The 23,460-nt window shown below is 41.2% G+C and overlaps 1 protein-coding gene across 1 annotated transcript; it reads left to right on the plus strand.

Annotated features, from left to right (window-relative positions):
- The first annotated feature begins 609 nt into the window (after window positions 1-609).
- On the plus strand, window positions 610-20,067 carry RLF (RLF zinc finger). Its single transcript, XM_087728302.1, has 8 exons — window positions 610-805; window positions 7,994-8,148; window positions 8,961-9,042; window positions 9,645-9,777; window positions 11,732-11,934; window positions 12,603-12,739; window positions 13,645-13,786; window positions 14,998-20,067. Exons 1-8 carry the CDS (start codon window positions 650-652, stop codon window positions 19,615-19,617), a joined length of 5,628 nt encoding a protein of 1,875 aa, XP_087584428.1. The 5' UTR covers window positions 610-649; the 3' UTR covers window positions 19,618-20,067.
- Window positions 20,068-23,460: the final 3,393 nt, after the last annotated feature.

A 23,460-nucleotide genomic window follows, 5' to 3' on the forward strand; every position in this document is an offset into this window, starting at 1 on the left:
CCTGGTTATAGTAATAAGTGGAAAGAGATAGGTACTAGGAAGGAAGATGATAATGATGATGATGATAATAATGATAATAATGTCTTGGTAGATAATTTGACAGTGTTGTGGGAATTGGTTGTTTAGGAGAGGGAAAAACTGTCCTTGTATCTAGTTGTCCTGGTGTGCAGTGCCCTATAGATATAATATATATATATACATACATACATACATACATATATATATACACACACAAAAAAAAATTATTTCCGGATCATAGCTTAGCCTATTCAAAACGTTAAAAAAATAACCCACAAACATTTTTTTAAAAAAAAGAAAACGGTGGATCGCATTAGATCTTTTTGCTGCAGCCCCACGGCCCAAGGCTTCCTGGACCAGCGCCCTGAAGCAGAAGCTCCGCCCCCCCGTTCCATTGGCTCGCTCGAGGAGGAAAAGCGCGATGTGTTGACGTCACGGTTTCGCGAGAGAGAGCAAGCGGCCAATGGGACTTACCCGCTCGCGGGTTCCCGATCGGGCGGCAGCATGTGCAGGAAGCGGAAAGGGGGCGGGGCCCCGCTGAGAGTCACGTGACGCGTCCCCGCCGATGTGGTCAGCGACTGGGAGCGGAGTCACGTGACCCGTTGCCTACGCGCAGTGGGGCCGGGTGCAGATGGCGGACGCCGAGGCTGACGCGGCCCTGCCGCCGGAGATGCAGCGGCTGGCCGCTAGCCTCCGCTCCCGGCTGTGGCAGTTGCAGGCGGAGTTGCCTGAGCAGGGGGCGGCGGAGGCGGCCTCTTCCAGCGCCTATTGCCGAGGGTTCTGTCAGGTAAGCGGGCGGGACACACACAAACACACACACACGACGGGACCTTCCCGGGGCGGGCCTTGAGGGGGGTGGGAGGGGGAGGACGAGAACGAGAGAACTGGACCGGACCTGGGTACCCCTCGGCCCCGGGAACGGCGGGGGGCTGTGCGGCAAGCGAAAGTGGCAGCCCGCTGTTGCCTGGCGCGGGAAGGCGGGGCTGGAGAGATCGCCCACCGACGCTTCCCTTGGTCGTTGCCGTCCGCAGGTTGGGCTGCGAATCCCCCTCCCCGCCCCCTCCTCTTGGGGGGGCTCCCTTCGAGTCCTCCCACCCCTCCCCCCTCGCTTTCCCAACGGCTCCAGGACTGGCTTTCGGCGAGGTCCATCCCGGATCCGCCTCCTTTCCTCGCGGGGGCGGGAGCCACCCTAATTTCTGGAAGAAGGGGTACAATTATATTGGGTGAAATCCAGCTCTCCCACTCCGGAGGGGTCTCCCTTTCTTCCCACTCACCCCAGTTTTGCACCCTCCCCCCCCCCCCCAAAATCCTCGTCTCCAAGCCGACCGCATCGGGAACTGACTCCCGCGCGGGCTGGTTGGCGGAAACCGTCTGTTTGAACTGCCCGCATGTATTGCGCGCTTGGCCTCCCACGGAAAAGCCCGGATCTGAGCCGGAGGATAGTAACCAGGCGATGTGGGCTTATATAGGTCCCTCGATTCGGGTGCAGCGTCCCTGCTCTTGTATGGCTGGATTGATTGGTTGATGGATGGATGGATACTTCATGGAGGTAGGAAGTTAAATAATTTAGGGTAGAAGAGGAGAGAAGCAACTCAAGAAGTCCCAGTTCAACTGTCCTTGGTGTGGCTTTCCCACAGACTCATTAACCAACTGGGTAACAACATCAGGGCACTGACAGTTAACAATTGACCTGAATGGCGAATGAAATGTCTGTAAGCAAAACAACCAAGCTCAGAGAGCAACCGGGACTTCAAGTGTGGTCTGTAGGTTTGGGCAGGAAGGATGGAAGAGTAGGTTGGGTGACTTGAAGTACAGGTAATCCTCGTCTTACAAGAGCTCAGTTAGCGACTGAAGTTAACAACAGCACTGAAAAATATGTCTTATCCTTTTTCACACTTACAACCATTGGAACATCCCCATGATCAAACTTCACACACAAGGCAAGGGATTCTTATTTATGACAGTTACAGTTTCCCTGGGGTCACATGATTTCCTTTTGTGACCTTACAAGCAAAGTTAATAGGGAAGCCAGATTCACTCAACTGTGTTACTACCTTAACAACTGCATTGATATACTTAGCAACGGTGGCGGGGAAGATCGTAAAATGGGGGGAAATCCACTGAACAAATGTATCGCTTAGCAACAGAAATTTTGGGCTCAATTGTGGTCATAAGTCAAGGACTACTTGTATCATTAGTTGTTTCAGTTTTGCTTTTGAGGTCTGTGTCCTCACCTTGATGGCAAACTTCTTAGAGATCTTTTCCAATTCTTGAATTGAGTAGAAGGGAAAAATGTATCTTGAAGGATGCTTGAATCCAGTCTCCATGTAAGGGAATCTGTGATTTATTTTCTTTCTGTACTTGTCCTATTTTATGGAACAAAATTTATATTGACTTTGAGCTGCTTTAGGAGTTATCTGTAGTCTCTCCAGAACTGAAAAAAGTATGTTGGAATCCTGCTTTTGGGGGTTAGATGGATGCTTGTTGGTGGTAATTCCTGAACTGGGATATCTTCTTCAAGAATATTTAATGGATAGTTAGTTTGGGTTCTTTTAAATTTCGCGTGATTACTGTGCATTTTTAAAAAAATGAATGCTGTAGGTGTATTAGAGAGCAGTTGGCTTCATATGCGTTTGTTATAGATGCTTTGTATTTTAATCAGGGCTTTGTATGATTTTAGTTATGTTTTTATGCTTTGGAAACTTCGATGACTAGCAGTTGATACTTGTAAGAACAAAACTAGTGTCAGTGGAATAATAATGGAATCTGGGTTCAAATATATGTTTGTCAATGATTTGTAAATTAAACTTTGTACAATATTTTTCTGGAGATTTAAATTTTTAAATAAGAAAATGGGTTTGCATTCTTTTTCTTCATGCTAATTTTGGCAGTGCAGGTATGATCTCTATGACTTACAGAAAAATAGTATGATACTGAAAATGTGAACAGTTTATGTATGCAAAAATATAAACAAATATTACTTTGTTGCTGAATAATTTCAAAGTCAATGCCTACATAGCTTGGATTACTTGACCTGCTTCTTATAGTTTGTAAACTTTTCAGATAACAAGATTTACCTTAACTGTATTTACAAGCGAAGGGCGAGCCTAGAAAGGATTGGAGGGTGAAAGAGGTTTTTATATTAATATGTGTGAGTTTTCAGTCAAAAACTTCATTGGACTAGAGACTAATAGAAATGTGATGACACTGAAATTGCTGACCTTTTAGAGAAGTTTACAAATGGTATCTATTATTCTGTAGTGTCAAGAAAGTCCACCTGCTCCCATTAGCTTTGAGTAGAATTGGGAGTCTGTTAAGGATTCCTAGTTGAGTTTAAAAATCTATCTGCTGTTTTTATTGAACAACATATAATAGAATAATTATTTTATGCAGATATTTATTGAACAACATACAGAATAACTATTTTACGTAGATATTAAAATGCAGTGGGAACATCTAGAATATAATAAGCTATTTATAAGTAAGACCACGGTTTCTCTAAAATATTCCAATGGATCCTACAAGCGCAATCCCAAAATTTGGCTGCTTATTTGTAAACTTTATTTACAAATAATCCATGTCACACATGCAAATTCATTGGAGAAGCCAGTATTTCTAAGAATGGTTAGTGGATTAAGAAGAAGGGGCAACAAAGAACTTGCTGGTTTGATACCATCACAGTTGATAGAAAGGGAAACATCCAGGGACTGAAAGAAGCTGTGCTTGACAGGGTAGCATGCACAGCACTTGTCTGTAAAATTAACAAGAGTCAGACACGATTGAATGGTTAAAGTATGAGTATTATCTTTATTGTCATTGTACTTAAATACAATGAAATTGGTTATTGTATTTGTAAGATTATCTGCCAAAAGGAGAGAAACCTAAATTTCTGGATGCTTAGGAACAGGTAGTATATAGAAGTGAAATTAAAAGTTGTGAAATATAGCTCCCAATGGTTATGCTCACATTATATACCAAGCCAGATCAATTATAAACTAATTACTGCTTTTAAATGGCATTCTAAGTCTGATTTGTTTTAAAATTGGTCAACCTTTATGGCCAAAAATGAACCCAATCCCTTCCATTAGATTCTGATTCAAAATATTGTCCAAATAGTTGACTCAGTTAGGTTAAGCACAATGTTTGATGTGATTATCACCTGAATTCTTCACATTTGCAATTCCGACAAGTACTTTGAATATTGTTAATGTCTATTTTATTAACAGATCACATTATTTATATACCTGCTTATTATTATTCATATGGCTCTATCTAGTCCAAAGAGATTAGTCTTAAAATGGATATAAGGAAGGAAGGAAGTAAAAGATAAACAAGGGAAGAATTTATGACCGTTCCACTTACACTTACTTATGTTTATTTACTCTTTTGTAGGGGTTATTTATTCTAAAGACTTTAGTACTTGGCCTGTGATTCATTCTAGCTGTATGGATCTTGTTTCGTATTTGCATGGATCCTACATGGATGCGATGTTTGCCCAGTCTCTTTCCTGAATCTCCTTTGTGTCCAGGAAAAGCCAGAACACAGTCAATAAATTGACAGTGTTTCTAGATTTGGAATTGACCACTAGATGTTCACTAGAGCTATAACTTAAACCTAAGAGTTTGCTAAAGTGAAAGACACTGGTTTATCCTCCTCCAGTTCAGCAGGAGGAGGAGAGAAAAGGAAAGCTAGAAAATTACTTTCTACATATGTATATACAGTTTGTGTGGTGGGAGTTAATGTAATTTGCTTTACCAGACCTGTGAGACTCGGACATTATCATTGCCCAGGGAGGCTGGGCAAAGTGCACACTGAAAAGGTGAAGAACTTTAGAATAGAACTCTTCAAGTTTATATTTGATTCTGTATGTTGACAGAGTGGTTTACTAAGTAATTTCTGGACAAATGTTGTAAAATGGACCTCTGTTTTCACTAGCTTCCTAATATTTTATTTTTTTTCTCAATATTTGGAGAATGCCTACAAAGCATCATAACATATTTACAAATAAATAAAATACCATGTTTTTCCAAAAATAATATGGTCTTATTTCCCCCCCCCCCTCAAATAAGTGCTTGGCCTTATTTTGGGGGCAATCTTATTATTTTTGAGGTGTAGGAGACACCAAGTGTGGTCACCTCATGGCTGCTGCTTTGTTGCAATATTTTCCGGGAGGGCTTATTTTAGCCCATGCATTCAAAAGCCCGGTTGGGCTTATTATCCGGGGAGGTCTTATTTTCAGGGAAACAGGGTAGATTTCTAGTTTAAAATAATTTGATTGAGTAGGATTAATTTACTGAAGTGTTGGTGTTGTGTCCATAATTCAGAAGACAAACTCCTTTGACTGTCTTTGGAATTCCCCTTGTGTGATAAGTGCGCTGTACAGCTACTTTTAAAAAACATAATTTTAGATTTTTGCCTCTAACACAATAGACAAAAACCTATTAGATTTAGAGTTGAGAGTATAGCAGGTGCCTCATACAGTCAGATTCTCTGTTCCTGTTTCTAATTAATCTTAACTCTCAAATGGCTTGGTGAAGTTCAAGCTATGCTGCCTTTTGCCGAGTATAACTGTTTCTCTGGATTCAACATAATTTGGTATTTAAACCATGAGATTGAGTTTCTTCAGCCATTCTATTTCTCGCCTTTAAGCAGTTCAGCTATTTCTAGGTATTCTAGCTTTGACATTTGAAAATTCAGGGAAAAGTGCTTTGGTTTAAAAAGGCAGGAAAAGGGCAAATGTGAGCACCTCGCTTTACCCAAGCTTCATTTAACTTATCCTTCCAGCTAATCAAGCAAAGAATTCAACTATTAAGTTAAGTAGCAATAAGAAATTGCAGTAACTTCTACAATTCACTGATGCTCATTGTGATGAAAGGCACTATATTATGTGCAGCTTCAGTTTTCCTAGATGGCTTGACATACCTGGAAATTCCTGAATTTTCCCAACTCATTACATCATAGTCTTTGGTCAACTCTTGGATCCAGCTACTTCAAATGAATTTCAGGAGTCTGTGCTTTTGGGTTTTTGACCACAGATCCTCACACATTCTTAATAACATTGCAACTGTTTTTCACTTCTGACTGGTTTACTATTTGCACTAGTCACTTGAGAAAAATGAAATCCCAGATCCCTTTAGCTACGGCAGACTGGCATTTTAAAGAATTGTACGTATATTCCCAGTGCAGGGCACAACATATAAAGCATGCCATTTAAATTCTGTTTACAGAACATGCTTACAAAGAACGACTTAGCCGTATTGCTTTCCAAGGTTTGATGGATTCATGTAGAGTGTGGCAAATATGCTGATGTATCTTGCAGAGTAATGTACGAATTAGCAGGAGAACATAAGTAGGACACATTTGAGCACTCAAAGCAACGTAGAAAGGCTCATTAATGCTTTCCATTCATAACGTAGCTGTAATCTGGTGTGCAATTCCAACACCACCTGTTTTTGCGTTGAAGTATTCCTCCTTGTGGGCAGAACCGAGGTAATGATATAAGTCATGGGAGGTAGCAGAAAACATTTCTTATATGATACAATCTGAAATGGAAGTGGAAATCCAACCAACAAAACTAAGAGCATTGATACTTCTCCCTTCCTACCCAGGTGTGAAAACAGCTCACATGAAAAGATCAAGACTTAAACATTGGCATCTTCAGGTTTTGTTAGGTTGTGGCAATTTCCAACATAATCATGATTTGGGTTGAAGTTTTAATAAAAGGACTAAACTTGGGTTTTGAGCAATCTGTGGAGGCCGCTTTGCACATAATACTAAACGATAATTGATGAATTCACACATTGTACAATGCCAAAACCAAGCTGCTTAGTTTGGCATGAGAACCAGCCCTAGATCTGATCATTTAAAACAGGGGTCTCAAACTGGCGGCCCATGGGCCAGATGCATGGTGCATAGATTATGCTCATTCCAGCTTCGTGAATGGGAAAAACATCACGAAACATCATGGCAGCGTGTTGCGGTGAGTTTGAAACACATGATTTAAAACATTTATATACAGTTGGTTAAATATACAGTATATCACAGAAGTGAGTACATCATCTCACATTTTGTAAATATTTAAGTATATCTTGTCATGTGACAACACTGAAGAAATGACACTTGGCTGTAATGTAAAGTAATGAGTATGCAGCTTGTATAGCAGTGTAAACAATGGTTTTTCTTACCTACAGCTGTCATGGCTAGATTTCACAAATCACAACAAGCCAAAAACAAACAAACCACAGTACACATCAGTGAGATGTGTGAACTCAAATTTGTAATCTAAATGTCATATGAGAAATCCAGGAGCAAATTTCTTGAAGAGTTTTTCCTTGCTTAAAAACATATCTCATTCCAACAGTATCACTAGGCTAGAATAATAATGAAAGAAATACAGAATATATATATAGAAACCTTAGTCCAAATCCTTCCCAGTAACATGGATGCTTTTTACATTTTTTAAATATTTAAGTATATCTTGACAGCAGTTTAGACATGAATGGCTGTATGTTGTGTTATATTGAGGGGGAAGCACATTTTGTACGGTTTGTGAAATTGACCAGTATGTTGGGGGGAAAAACATTGTTTATTTTGTGTCAGCGGATGTGACTGTACATGTGAAATACATATATTTTAAGCAAGCTAAAACATTTTCTGAAAATACAGTTGTAACGTTATAGTCCCGTTACATCACATTACCATGATTCAGAAAGCAGGTCCTGTGATTCCAGTAGGCTACAAACGAAGATTTTCTAATTCATAAGCTGCTTCTGGGTCCACAGAGCTCTTTCAAGATTTACCTTTTCAAAAAATAAACACCACTTTCGGTTTTGTTTTGTTTTTTGGCTTTTAAAACAACTCAAAATGTCTAATTCCCTCAGTGTGTTACTATAGAACCCAGTATTGCTTGGCAGCCAGAGTTTTCAAATTTCCAGCTGATAACCAAAATTCTTTTCTGATCTGTTTTTGTTTTTAGACCTTGCTACAATATGCTGGCGATCAGGGTACTTCGGAGCAAGTTTTGCCTTTTTTGGAAGTCTATCGAGTTGCCATTCAGAGTTTTGCCAGTGCCCGACCTTACTTGACTACAGAATGTGAAGACGTTCTTCTGGTACTTGGCAGGCTAGTAATGTACGTTTGGTTCCAGGCATTCTGTTTTAATTGACATTTTGCTGTGTGGTGGTAAAATCTTCTTTTCTTATATGTTACCTGTGGCCTATTTTATTTCTAGACAGTATGGTACCCTCCAACTCTTCTGGCCCCAATGGGGTGTCTGTTGTAGGAATTGCAGTCCAAAACATCTGAAAGGCACCAAATTACATATCCTACGTGGAATTTAAAAAAAAAAAACTTTGAATGGTGTCCATGGGATCCTAAGAATCTTAGGAGGAAGAATTGTGGAAAGTCATAATCAGGAGGTTTTTTTTTTAAAGAATCCTACATTGATGCTAATATATAAGAATAGTTACCAAGAATCTTGATTTTTATTTTTATTTGCTCATGAAAATAAAGGTGTGTGTCTGTGTATCAATAGGAGTTATGTCGTTATGCTGAAACCTCAAATTAATGGAGCTCAGCATTATGGATTTTTCATGCAACGGGCCAGATTTCCACAGTGATTTACATTGTGCTGTAATGCCATCGCACAAATGATGTTGTTACACAAATGTAGCAGGTTGTGAAGTGTCATCCTTTAGTACTGAATATGCATTTTGTGAATAAAGAAGATACCTTCCCACAACCAGTCTAATTGTGGGGAGGCATGTTCTTTATACACAGATTGCTAAAACAAAGCTTCAGATTATATTTTTGCTAAGTAAAAAGTCCTTGAATTCTTAGCTTGCTTGTACATCTTTTTGGCTTGGTTTGACCAAAAAGCAAAGTACAAAATGATTCAACAACAGTTGTGACTTCCTGTCTTTCTAACAACCTGATTATTTCAGGAGCTGTTTTGAACAACTGCTGTCTGTGCCTGAAAGTGAAGAGCTGTCTGAACCATTTTTAAGATTGTGTCAGTCCATACAGGCAAGTATATTGACTGTTTTATCTGCAAGGAACATTGTTCTAACATCTGTCATTTGTAATCAGAGAGTCCCATGTCTGTGCGTGATTATTTGAATAATATCAAGGCCTGGTTGGCATATTTGGGTGAAACCACAGCTTGTTCAATCCTCATTAATTGGGTAGGTAAGGTCTGTATAATCCCCGAAGCTATAAACTGTGGTTTAGAAAGTAAACTGTCTGAACACATCACCTGCTAAACCAACACCAAGCTGACCACATTATGTTAAGCAAAGCATGTGAATCCAGCCTAAGCATATAATGTTTGTGTTTATTAATTCAGAGATGAAATCTAAGGGCACGTTTTTGTGCTGTAGTATTAATTTGCTCCTATCCTGTAGCATCCTCTGCCTTTGGTTGAGTTGATAAAAGAAATAGAAGGATGGGTAGACAGGGATTTGAAGAGAGCAATGTGCAACCTCCCAAAACATACAGAACGGCAGTGTAAAAAAATGCATGTAATGTGTTTGCACATTTTGCCCTTTTAAAATTCAAATTGAGATGACACAAACAGCAGCGAAACCAAGGTAAACATAACAATTTAAAGGGCTTTTCCCCTCTTGTAGGACTCCCATGATGCTTTACTTGAGTTTGGAGATAATAGCCTTGGAATTCTAGCTGATATCTCAAAAGAAGGTGTATGGAAGAATCCAGTTCTTTTAAAGATCCTTTCACAGCAGTCAGTGGAAGCAGAAGAAAGTAAGTTGTTCAGCTGCGCTTTGGAGCATTCATGTGACTTTGCTGACTCTCCAGTGTAAACCCAATCTCTCTTTTCACAATGGATTTTATTTTGCCCCTGAGGAGCCGAGAAAGAAGATAGGTGCTGAAAAACCTCTGTGTGTAATAAGCACAGTGGTTCTCGATCTTTTCTTCATCAAAGAGCCGAGGTGGCGCAGTGGTTAAATGCAGCACTGCAGGCTACTTCAGGCTACTGCAGTTCTGCAGTTCGGCTGTTCAAATCTCACCGGCTCAGGGTTGACTCAGCCTTCCATCCTTCCGAGGTGGGTAAAATGAGGACCCGGATTGTTGTTGGGGGCAATATGCTGACTCTGTAAACCGCTTAGAGAGGGCTGAAAGCCCTATGAAGCGGTATATAAGTCTAACTGCTATTGCTATAGACCCCTTTTGTGGCCATGGCCCCCCAAGAGTTAAGTTGAGATTTAAATCACAACACTTCTTCAAGCCTTCGCAGATCCCCTGCGATGACATTGTGGGCCCCTCCAAGAGCCTGCGGACCACAGATTGAGAACTTCTGTCCTAAGAAACTTGAATTAATAATTGAGCTGTCATTTTAAGTCTCTCAACTTACACTTAGTTCACCATTTTTATTTAGATTGGCACCTTCTTCTATTGTTGTAAAAGAATCCCCCTTGGTGATCTTTTTTACCTTTCCAAAGCATTTTTATAACAGTCTGCAAACATCTCAAATATTAGTGCTTGAGCAACTACAATAATCAGATCATGTTTCTTTTATGGTTGTTGCAAATTAGCCACCCCCCTTTATTTATTTACTTTTCAAATCTATTGTTAAAATAAGTTATAGTGAAAACAGATAAGCCACATTGTCTTACATTGTGGTGGCAGGGATGGAGGGAATTCCTGTAAAGTCCTTGCCTTAGACCGGGTATCGGCAACCCGCAGATCCAGAGCCACATGTGGCTCTTTGACCCCTCTCCTGTGGCTTCCTGCCGACCCAGTCCTGCAATTGAGAGAGAGAGAGGGAGAGGAGAGAGAAACGAGAGAGAGGAGGAGGGAGAGAATGAGAGAGAGGGAAAAGAGAGGGAAACAAATGAGAGAGAAACGGGGGAGAGAAAGGAAGAAAGATAAAAAAGAAAGGAAGAAAGAAGAGGGAGGGAGGGAAAAAGAGAGAAAAACAGAAGAGAGAGAGAGAGAGAGAGATCCATTTCCCACAGAAAACACTGGAGCCACAAAACCTGGGTAGGCATGGTGGTCATGTGACTGGGTGGGAGTGACATTGAGTTGGCCACATCCACCCAGGTTTTGTGGCTCCAGGTGTTTTGTTTTCTGTGGGAAAATGGTCCAAATGGCTTTTTGAGTGTTTAAGGTTGCAGACCCCCTGCCTTAGACAATGACTAAATGCCATGGGGTAGTTTCTTTTGCAATTCCCCCCCCCAAAAAAAAAAAATCACTTGCAGAGATGATCCACCATTCTGCCCCAATGTAGGGCTAGTCTAGATATGGGAATTTCGACTTTTCAGGAAAGAACAGTGGGGAAGTCACCTAGGGAGACTATTGTGGCCCCTGTGCGATAATCATACCTTTGTTCATTGCAAAGCCATGGGCCTTGGGTGGCATTATGGTCTATTCTGTTGGCTCAAATATTGCTCAAAGTTGAAAGACAGGATGGCAGTCTTCCAAATCACAAGATGTATGAGCAAGCTTGTAGAAGAGACTTGGTGGATCATACAGTCTCGCTCCAGAGCCACAAATATTTGAGATGTACTTGTCTAGTTGCAGCAAAATAAGGGCATGCTGCGAATCATTTTTCTAGTGAATTTCATAATAAACTGAAAGTAATGTGGAGGACATTCAGGAATTCTTAGAGAGCAGTCGCTGTCGAGATCTTTCCCTTGAACTTGTAAGCCTTCATAATAAACTAGTACTTAATAACATTTTATCACCTTTTTTCTAGTGAATCAATTGATTAAACGCGAAGGGCTGGCATTTCTGCAAATGAGAGTAAAACATTTGATGAAGACAAATCGCCTTCCTCAAGCCGCTTCCTTGTCCAAATTGTGTAAAGAGTCTACAGAAATTCCAGATGTTTCTCCTTTTCTTCAGTCCTATATCACATGCTTGTGCTCCATGCTTCCAAATGAAGAGTCCATCAAAGAGGTAAATGGCCAAACACTATAGCTTATTACTCTTAAAGACAACTGGTATTAATTTTAGTATCTGAACTAACGTGATCAAATTTGGAAAGGATGGGAGGGTTGGCTCTGATCTCAGCAGGGGGTCTTTCTACTCTGCAGAAGCGGGTGGGGGGAGACACTCCTAACACCACTCGGGGGGGGTGTTCTGTTAAGAGCCTGTTGTGCCTTAAAACAACACTGTACTGCCTTAAAATGGCTTCTACTGTACAGCGCTGTGGAATTGCCATGGTTTCACTGTACTCCACAAGGGAGCTCCCTCTGGTAAGGGGGAAAATCCAACATTAGAAATTGCGGCGACATTTGTGGAAGGAGGGTTGGGATAAATAAATACCTGGGCAGCACCAAGTTATCAGCTAGTCAGAAATAAAATAAAATGTGTCTTCTTGTTTGGCATCAGAAGCTTCCAACTTTTGCAATGTTTAAGCGAATGCATGTAGGAATCCACATTAAATTATTCTTATTGTGATTATCCATCATGGATTTTAAACAGGTTACCATATGATCTCTCAGTATTAAAACAGAACGCAGAGGTTTTCCTGGATGTGTGTGTGTTATTTTGTTTAGCAAGAAAAGAGGTTTTGTCTTAAAACTACTTATCATGTAATTCCCCCCCCCTCTTGTTTCAAAAAGATTTCAAAAGTGGACTGCAAAGAGGTCCTAGATATGATATGCAATTTGGAAGCTGAAGGCCAAGACAGCACTGCTTTTATTCTCTGTACAACTTATTTCACTCAGCAGCTTCAAACAGCAAGCATATACTGCTCTTGGTAAGTGTCCTGTCCAAGAATTGGCTTTCAGAATTTCCCATCCTGACAAAACAGCTTCTAAAAGTTTCTAATTCAACAGCTGACAAAAATACACTATGGTGCATCCTGGTCTGTTGATGAGAAGCATTAAAATTGAAAAAAGAAATCAAGTGTTTAAAAATGTTAAAGTCTGTTATATTTGCTGCTATATTTCAATAAGTAATAATGTGTTGATAACAAAAGCCATGTCTTACACACATGGTAAAATTAGCTGTATGCAACAGGTGTGCCGGTCCTTTTCTTGCAACTTACTCCACCTACATCATTAAAATTCAAGAACAATTTTCCAGGTTGTTTTAAGTATAAATAAGTGGATGAAGTGTGTTCAATCCTTGATAGCTGTATCATTTCAGGTTTTTACTTAAACACAAAGGAGACTATGTTTTGGGGTCCTTAAATGACATCTTTTTGTGCACTCAATCCTTGGATATTCAGTTTATTCTAAAATAATCTGTGGGTCCCATTAAAAGAAGGTGAAATGGACTCAATGATAAAATTGACTTAGATGTTTCCCTAGATCAGTGGATCTCAACCTTCCTAATTCCGCGACTCTTTAATACAGTTCTTCATGTTGTGGTGACCTCCAACCATAAAATTATTTTTATGTTTGCCGTATTTTTTCAAAAATATGTGTTTTCCGATGGTCTGTGAAAGGGTCGTTCAACCCCCAAAGGGGTCCCGACCCACAGGTTGAGAACTACTTCCCTAGATCCTATTTTCCAGGTTTGGCACTACATAAATGCGTTGGGTTATATTTTCTCATCATGTTTTGGCTGGGGTTGATTGGCAATTGTGGAAGTTGTGTGAATTATCTTACATTCCCTCTAATTCCTTGGGTTTTTCCCCCCCCCCCCCAACTTCTGCAGGGAACTAACTCTGTTTTGGAGCAAATTACAAAGAAGGATCGACCCATCCTTAGATTCCTTTCTGGAGCGATGTCGGCAATTTGGCATCCTTGCTAGAACATTGCAACACTTGTTCTTCCTTATAAGAGTCATACAAGCTGAAGTACGTATCCATTTGCAGTTTACTAACATCTACTGCTTGATTTTGTGGAGAGTGAATATGTATCACATAATGAAGACTGTAGATAGAAATTATTAGAAAATACATGTTGGAGGTGCGTTCTTGCCTTGACTTCAGAAAGCAGGGTGATTGATTGTACTTTGGTATGGATAGATTCCATAAACTGAAGATTCCACTGACAGTTTGTCACATATAAGATTACATATATTTTTCTCCACTTTAAATTATAGCCTGCTGCCTTCTGGCTTGCCCAGCTTTCATTTCTATTCTCATTCAATCTGTGACTTTAAAAGTTTTCTTTACTTTTGCTAGCTGAAGTTCCCTCTGTTCAGGCTGCTTTTCAGAGAATTCTTGCAGGGTGGAATTTCCTATCTTTCAAGGCCTCTTTATCCTAGTCTGCAAACTACATGGTGGAGCATAATAAATGTAAAGCCCAGTTCCTTCAGTCTTCTGCTCTGTTTATGTTGCTCTTCTGCTGATTTTTCACAGTGTTTCTGTTTGAAAAGATAAGAGAAATAATTCAACAGTGTAAGAGCCTGGAGCTGAAACTGGAAGTGATAAGGAGTTGCACAGAAATTGAGAGATTCTTCTTGTTTTGCATCAGAAGAGAATATAGAAATAGATGTCTAACATCTCTGGCCAACCATAGCTGAGTCCTCTACAAATTTAAGTGCCCACTTCCTAAGTATACATAATCCCTAAGAAAGCTAAAATCCATATACTATTATTATTAATTAAATAATTAATAATTATTAAATAATAATTATTAAATAATAATTATTAAATAATTATTATTAAATAATTATTATTAAATAATTATTATTAAATAATAATTATTAAATAATTAATAAGTGATTTGACCTGCAGCTTTTCAAACCTCCCTTCATTCAGTTTGGGAGAACGTTCTTGTTTATTTCAAAGGCAGAATAAATTTAGAACATCCCATTTTTCCTCTTAGGGTTGTTTGATTTACATTTCACTCGTGACCACCTCTCATTCCACAGCAGGTTTATTTATTTCTCATGGTACAGTAAGAATGGCTTTATTGTTGGATATTGAACGTTGCAGTTTGGGAAAAAAAATAGAGATTAGCCTTCTCCAACTTGTTGTCCTCCAAAAGTATTAAGAGAAAATCCAGAGGAAAAACACGTCATTGATTTGTCTCTGTTTTTTTATTTTCTTCATTTTCCTAGGCAGAAGAAGCTGGCCTTGCTGTGTCCATCTTGCTGTGTGTAAGAGCTCTGCAGCTCCGGTCCAACGAAAATGACGATATGAAGAGCTCTGTTTGCAAAACAATTGCATGTTTGCTGCCAGAGGATCTTGAGGTCAGAAGGGCATGTCAGCTCACCGAATACTTACTGGAGCCAAGTGAAGCTGGATACAGTCTACTAGAAGAACTGCATGTACAACCAGATCAGAAATTTGATGAAGAAAATGCACCAGTTCCAAATTCACTCCGCTGTGAGCTTCTGTTAGCTCTGAAGGCATACTGGCCCTTCGATCCAGAATTTTGGGACTGGAAAACCTTAAAGCGGCATTGCCTCAAATTGTTGGGGAAAGAAGTTTCCGAGTCGGAGGATGACCTGAGTGGCAATGAAATGTTGTTAGTCAACGAAACCGAGCTGTTAGATAGCCTCCCCAGCGACTGTGAAGAAAGTAGGGAAGAGAATAATTTCGGGAGTCCTTATTTAAATCGGCCCAAAGAGAGAGTAAGAGTCAAGAAGCCGATTGGTTCCTCAGAGAGATACCAGAGGTGGCTTCAGTACAAGTTCTTTTGCGTCATTTGCAAACGGGAGTGTATCGAAGCTCGAATCCTCCACCATTCTAAGATGCACATGGAAGACGGCATTTTTACATGCCCGGTATGTACCAAAAAATTTAAGAGGAAGGACATCTTTGTGACCCACGTGATGGAACATGTGAAAATGCCGCCCAGTAGAAAATGCCGGGCAGAGAAGAAATTGCTGCTGAAGAAACGGCGGCTGGCAGCCCAGAGCAACCTCTCCAGAATCACCCTCGATGGAAACCGCCCTCTCAAAATCATCCATTGTGAAAAGCCCAGAAGTGACCCACAGGACTACGTAACGTTTAGCAAGCTGGAAAGCTGTCACCTGCAAGACCGAGACCTGTACCCCTGCCCGGGCACGGATTGCTCCAGAGTGTTCAAGCAGTTCAAGTACTTAAGTGTTCACCTAAAAGCTGAGCACCAAAACAATGACGAGAACGCAACGCACTACTTGGACATGAAAAACCGGCGCGAGAAGTGCTCCTACTGCCGGCGGCATTTCATGTCTGCCTTCCACCTGCATGAGCACGAACAAGTCCACATCGGCCCTCTGCCTTACATGTGCGTCTCCGTGGGCTGTTACGCTCGGTTTGGCTCAGTGAACGAGCTGCTCCATCACAAGCAGCAGCATGACGACCTGCGTTACAAGTGCGAGCTGAATGGCTGCAACATCGTTTTCAGCGACCTGGGGCAGCTGTACCATCACGAAGCCCAGCATTTCCGCGACGCCTCTTATACCTGTAGTTTCCGCGGTTGTAAGAAGTTCTACTATTCCAAAACCGAATTAACGAATCATCTCTCCGTGCATATGTCAAACGGTGAAATGAAGGAGGCGTCCATAAAGCGGGAAGGTAACGTTTCTCAGGACGGGCTCCCCTGCCCTTTGGATTCGGAGGCGTTAGAAAACAAAGAACCTCCTGAGCAGCAGGAAAATCTTAGTTTGCCTTCTGGATCAACAGAGAGAGAAGGAATGCTGGGCGTGAAGCAAGAACCACTTTCTGACGGAGAAGAGGGTGGCCAAAATAACGGCAGCTTGGAAAATCACGCTTCATCCCTGGCCAATGAGAATCAGGTGTCCTCGGTGACTGACACTGTGGATCGGGGCCAGGCCTTTTCAGGGGCTGTGCTACCTCAGGAGAGAGCCTGCCTTCCCTCCAATCTGAAAGAGCGCTACTCTAACGTGGCTGTTTACTTTGATGGGAAAAAGTTCACCTGTGGTTTTGAAGGCTGCGGATCAACCTACAAAAATTCAAAGGGGATGCAGAAGCATCTGCGAAGGGTCCATCCCTACCATTTCAAACCAAGAAGGAAAGATAAAGATATCAGTCAGCTGGAGAGCCCTGCGGGAGAGAATAGCTCAGACTCTCAGGACGTTGCAGATTTTAGTGATGTCTGTAAAAGCCGAAGCTGTTTTAAGGAAGAACTGTGCCCTTCTTCCCCAGAAAGCTCGTTCTATGTACATTCAAAAATGTCAAGTACCGAAGACAGCATGTTTGAACTTCTCCTGGGCTTGAAGCACTTAAGTTTAAAGAATTCCAGCGGTCACACTTCTCCCAGATTCTTGCAGTCCTATTCCTCCAAGTGCCCCAACTCTGAAGATGAATCTACCTCGGACCATTTCACCGAAGAACAGAGAAGCAAGCTCCCGACTCAGTACCTGACCCAGTTGGCTGCCAAGCCATTTTTCTGCGAGCGTCAAGGCTGCACGTGTGAATTTGTGACCAGAGAGGCACTGCTGACCCATTATGTTAGAAAACATAATTATTCGAAAGAGATGGTGCTTCAGCTGAACATGTTCCAACATCGCTATTCACCTTTCAAATGTCATATTTGCCAAAGATCCTTTACAAGAAAAACGCATCTTCGGGTTCATTACAGGAACAAGCATAAGCTTGGCAACATGTCGGTTAGCCAGAAACTCTTTGCAAATGAAAGCTTTGAGGATCTGAATGAATGCGGCGAGGATAGGCTGAACAGCACAGAAGATTCCATGTCTGCTTTCTACACCAGCACAGATGGAGAACTCGACAGCAAAACGAAGCTGGCGGTGGATCAACACTGCCATTCCAAGGAGGACTTCAGTTCCGACAGCGACTTGGACTCAAGCGAAGAGGCAGAAAGCTGCATCCCTGGAAAGCAAGCTAAATTATCATCGCTGGACAGCCACCGAAAAGAACTGGAAGCCAATGAAGGGAGGGGAAGTAAAAGAACCGTTGCCAAAGGGAATTTATGCTACATTTTGCATAAGTACCACAAACCGTTCCACTGCATCCACCGGAATTGCAATTCGGCATTCACCAATCAGAAAGGGCTGATCCGCCACTACAGAACTGTGCATCGCTATAACAAAGAGCAGCTCTGCCTTGAAAAAGACAAAGAGAGAACCAAGAGGGAATTTGCCAAATGTAAAAAGCTCTTTGTTTGCAAACACAAGGCCTGCAGCAAGCGCTTCCTGTGTTCCAAATCGTTGGCGAAGCATTGCGTTGACTCGCACGCCTTCGATCACGAAGACGATTCCAAAGTGCTTTCGGAAACCGTAAAGTTTCCTTGCCATCACCCTCACTGTCCGGCTGCATTTTATTCTTTCCACAAGTTAGAGCACCACCTGATGGAAGAGCACGAAAAGGAAGACCTGAACAAAGGCATTGAGATCCATTGTGACCTGAACGGCTGTAACAGAGTGTTCACAACTTACAGCAGCTATTCCCAGCACGTGTATTTTCGGCACAGCGATTACGACGGTGTCTTGGGAGGAGCCAAAGAAGAGGAGCAAAGGTGCTTGAAGTATCGGTGCCTCAGGCAAGATGGAAGTGAGAAGAAGAGGCAGAACAGCGAAAAAGGCGAAAGGGGCGGCAGCCGAAATAAAGGAAAGCAATTATATGCCTTCAGAACAAGGGTGGAAGCCCTGCAGATGTGCAGAGACAATTGCAACCAAACGCAGTACCCTTGCATGGTTCGGGGATGTCCCTCTGTGGTCAAACTGGAAAGCAGCATTGTGAGGCACTATAAGCGCACCCATCAGATGGCGGGGGCTTATATCGAGCAGCAGTACGATGAGCTTGTCCTGTGTGTTGACTGTGGCACAGCACTGAATGACCTCTGCATGGAAGCAAATTCGGAGCCGGAGGGCGACTCCGACTTTACACCAGACGTCACAGGGCACCCTGCAAACGAGCACAAAAGGGAGAGGCATCTTCCGAACTCCAGTTGCGACGAGAAGGGCGGCCAACTGGGTCGGTATTCTGAAGGGGAGGAATCCCAGGATGTCCTTGTGTATTCAGGCACTTTAAAACATATCCATCCTCATCCCAAAACCAGGTGTTCAGAAGATTGCGATCGAGGGGGGTCATCCCAACAGTCTGAGGCCGGGAGTATCCTGAGAAATCATGGACAAGAGAACGCCTCTTACTGTGCGAAATCGAACCTGCCGTTATCTAGAGAAAAGGATGCTGGTGACTGGCAGTCCTCCTCGCAGGAGGAGACAAAAAAGCTTCCGTTTGCTGTTCCAAAAGAGAAAGCCCAGAAGCCCTTTGATCTAAAGTCTTTCAAGCCCATGGGCTTTGAATCTTCGTTTTTGAAGTTCATCCAGGAAAGCCAGGAGCGAGAAGAGGAGGAGGAAGATGACGAGGACGATGACCTTGAGAACGAGTGGCAGCCAGTTGGACCCTATGGGATGGGTGGTGGGATAGAGAAGGCTAAAGACTCCAGACGGGAAGTGTCGCAGGACAGGGGCTTGTATACAAATGTCCCCCCTGCAGCCATTTCCAAGAAAAATAGTGGCACCAAAGCTCATGGGCACCTGAGAGGAATGCAGCCCCTCTTATCCGCGGACTCTCCTTCCCTCCCTTCTCTGGAGAACCTGAGGGCCATTTTGGGCAAGGCGTTAACAGGCTGTGGGGACCACGCCTTAAAACAACTTCATTACTTGCGGCCAGTTGTGGTTCTCGAAAGATCTAAATTTTCCCCCTCCCTCATAGACTTTTTTCCAACAAAAAAAACAGATCACCTTTGTGTGGGAAGTTCATAAATAGTTGTGTTTATTTAAAAAAAAAAAGGAAGGAAGGAAGGAAGAATGAAAGAAGAGACTTGGGGGAAATGCTAAATCTGATTCCGTGCACATGTTGTTGAGGTTAGATTAGACTGTTCAGTTCCATGAATGTACAACATCTGTCTACAGTATTGGCTAATATAGCTCCCCGACTAAATTAAAAGAGAGAGAGAGAGAGAGAACTGATATTTTGGTGCTAATTAACAGAATATCATATGGGGGAGGGCCTTCCTCTCGCAGATTCAACGTGCATGATTGTATATGGAACAAGTACTTGGGGGTACCAAGGTGGGGTGGGAGTGGGTGGGGAGATGATGATCTTACTTGACTTGAATGTGCACCTCAGGGTGCTTTGTGTAACATATTGTACACTACAGCATCTTATATTTTTTGAGTTATGAGTTTCAATAAAAGGAATTTTTTCACCCATTTTGGTTGACTTACAACCACCTGTCAGCAGCCTAAGAACCTTTGAATCGAATGTAGTGAGAAGGAATTCTGGAGGTTGTGTTTTATATCTTAATACTGATTGGAGGAAACTCAGTCAAGGTGAGATAATCTATTGCAGAAAAAAAAAACATGCTGGGGAAACTAGTGAAATTAAATGTAAATGGAAGTTTTTATAAGAGATGTCAAAAAGGAACTGAACAGCTCAGTAAAGATATTGAACATTACCATGACAAAACTGGAAGCCAGCTCCCATCATTATGGAGTCTTGTCTGTAAAAAAACCTAAATATAAGCAAAAACCAATAAAGATTGTTCCTGGGAGTAAAATTACATTTCAGCTGGAAAAATGAAACTGATTTAAGAAGTTTCATTGGCAGTATATATTCTGAGCATTTGTTCTCCCCCTTTCACTTTAAAACATTAAGGGTTTTTTTTTCAATCCTTTTCAGAGGTCCAAAATCAAGAATACGTCATTTTCTTTACTGAAACTATCAAGTAGATTCAGTCAATAAATTACTGTTACTGTATGGGTACAGGTTTCATTTGTAAGCCCTAAACCTCCTCTGATAAACTAATTTTTATAAATTATATTTTCTAATCTAAGATTATTCTCAACGGATCTGTATGGCAAACTTTCAGTTCTTTGCAAATGCTCCTTCCTGTCCCCTTTCTAGTCTTATTTTTGTTGCTAATCACTAAATGCAGTACGTATGAAATAAGTGACAAGAATTGCGTTCTAGAATCAGACCAAACAGCTTTTACATCCTGTGTGAACAGCTGCAAGCAGATACCCAGAGTTACCTAACTCTGAAGAAGGAACTTAAAAAGCAAAGATGCCAGCATATATTTGTCCCAGCTGGCATTAGCCAGTCATAACTTTTGAAGACAAATGTTGGCTCCTCTTCAAGGAATTCTAACTTATTTTGTTCAGAGCACAATGACTAATCTGCCGCCTTAATCCAAAATCTGTCCATTGTATTTGTCACAAATTACATGGAGCTTCCAGGCCCAATCTATTCATCGGAATTTACTAGCTTTAGCATAATTACTCACTATTTGGCCAACACTCTGCTTTAAACCTGATATTTAACTGAATATTTCTACGTAAAACTTCTGTTTATGAAATATTCTGCTACTAAATTATAGGTCATGAGGTTGAAAAATAATCACTGTGGTACGGTCTCCAAAGTCATCAAACTACCTTTTAAAATACATTATTTCACAATGCATTTATCTGTTTACTAGACTATCTTTATCTGAATGCAAGAAGGCTTCCAGTAAAAAAAGTTTTATTTATTTTTTTTCAAAGAATTTTTATTTTTTTATTCTCTTAACATACCCTTTTTAAGTATGCATTCACATAATTGTTATTCTTTACATTTATCATTCTTATACATTCTTTCATTTAATAAGTTATAATGTACAATTTGGGTTGCTTTATTTACCATCCCTTCCTCCTTTTGTAACACCTCCTTGTTTTCTCTTTCTTTTCTCTTTCCTTAGAGAAAGTTTCTTTTCTAGTCTATTTGCAGCTGGTTCAACAACTGACTTTCCCCCCGAGAATTTCTGGTGTTTTAAGGGTAACATTGAACAGGCAAGATTGCACATTGGGAATTATAAAACAGAATAGTGGACCTAATCTCTAGGGAATTTGGCAAGGATATCCCCATTTTAATTTCAAAGGTAGAACTGCTGAAACACCAACAGGTATACTTTATATTTTTTAAACTAATAGTATATAAATATATCATTTGTTTTTTTCCTGATTTAATATAGCACAGAATCTTTTTTACATTTCTAAATACATAAGTGTTCTGACCCCCCCTCGTCCCACACCAACACACACTCCGAGCCAAAGATAAGTTACGGCATTTAATTAACAGACAGATAGGTCCTTGGCAGCAAACTGGCACAGATAAGGCATGGCAGCAATCCAGCCTGCCAAGCTCACAAAAATGTTCTCTGACATTAGTTCCTGCGTTGACTACTGCAAAACGGGCGTGTGCACAAGCAGTCCTTTTATAGTCTGGAGAGGAGCCTAATGACCACCAGCTGAGTGCAATTACCTCCTGTAATTGCGTAATTGTTCCTTACGCCTATTAGCTCTCCTGTGCCGGGCATCTAGGAACAACTCCCTTGGCTCTTCCCCACTGCTGACATCCGGATCACACTCCCTTGTCTCCTCCCCACTGGTCCAAGGCTCAGGCGCCTCCTGGTGGCCAACCAGCCTCTCTGCGCCCTGCTCGGAGTTGGAACCCTGTCCAGGGTCCTCCACTTCCTCCAAAGCCGACTCAGGGCCCCTCGCTGTCAGAGTCTGGTGGAAGCTCCAACGGCTCCTGCTGGGCCACAACACATAAGTAGATATCTACTTGAAATGTGGTGAAAGCAAATATCCCTGATAAAGCGTGCAGAAGTTAAATAAATCCGAGTTTTCAAGATCTATTTCCAAAAGCCTTTTGACAGGCCAAGTTCTAACATAACTTCTAAGCAATTTTTAATTATTGTTTATAGCTGCCTTTAAAAACAATCCTCCTTGGCTTATTTTATATCCTTGTCTGTGGTAACTTGTTAAAATAAATGCACTATTGGTGCTCTTTGAGCTTGGCGATTTCCTTGCAGACAATACATTACCAAACTAGGCAACATAATCAGTGCTGTTATCCAGTTAAATCGCTTAGGATAAACTTCCACTACATTAGATGATATCCATTAAATTATAATAAATTTTTGTACTGGTGTTCAGGCCTGTGGTGTGCATTTTTGTTCTCTTTACATTTTGCACCTATTTTGGAAGTACTGCATTTATAAAGTAGCAGAAAGTTAGCTATGCTACTATATCATGTGACATTCTGAAGCAGCTAAATAATATTAATTGAAGCATGGGGCAGGCAACTCAGTTTTTTTAAAAATGGGGTAAAGCAAAGGAAGTATCAAGGCTGTAAAAACATACATGGTGGAATGGAAGATTGATTTATTACTGTAGTGATTCATCTAGAGCAGGGGTCCCCAAATTTGGCGACTTTAAGACTTGTGGACTTCAACTCCCAGAATTCTGGGAATTGAAGTCCACAAGTCTTAAAAGTTGCCAAGTTTGAAGACCTCTGATCTAGAATGTGCTTTTTGTGTTGCATAATTAACTGCTATGCAGGTTGGATTTGAATATTTGTAACCTTATAGTTTTGTAAAGGTTTTTTTTTAATCTCTACTGAAAGAAAAGGGGGCAAAAACTGTGAAGTCCACTTCACATGTGGACTGAAAATGTCATGTGGAGAAAAAAAATCCAAGAGATGGCAGGGACTCTGCCCTCTCTTTCTGCAGTTAAACCCAAGAGGAAGTGAGGTTGGGGTAGAAGGCAAAATGCAAAAATAACAAA

This window comes from Thamnophis sirtalis, unplaced genomic scaffold, assembly GCF_051295495.1.
Source record: "Thamnophis sirtalis isolate CommonGarterSnake01/CBP01778 unplaced genomic scaffold, rThaSir2_p1.2 scaffold_13, whole genome shotgun sequence".
Classification (NCBI taxonomy): Eukaryota; Metazoa; Chordata; class Lepidosauria; order Squamata; family Natricidae; genus Thamnophis; species Thamnophis sirtalis.

Excerpts from the sequence above, each read along its gene's own strand:
- RLF (XM_087728302.1), top strand. The coding sequence starts at position 650 with ATGGCGGACGCCGAGGCTGACGCGGCCCTGCCGCCGGAGATGCAGCGG. Across the intron at positions 8,149-8,960 it reads GTACTTGGCAGGCTAGTAAT|GAGCTGTTTTGAACAACTGC; the intron begins GTACGTTTGGTT and ends TGATTATTTCAG. Across the intron at positions 9,778-11,731 it reads GTCAGTGGAAGCAGAAGAAA|TGAATCAATTGATTAAACGC; the intron begins GTAAGTTGTTCA and ends CCTTTTTTCTAG.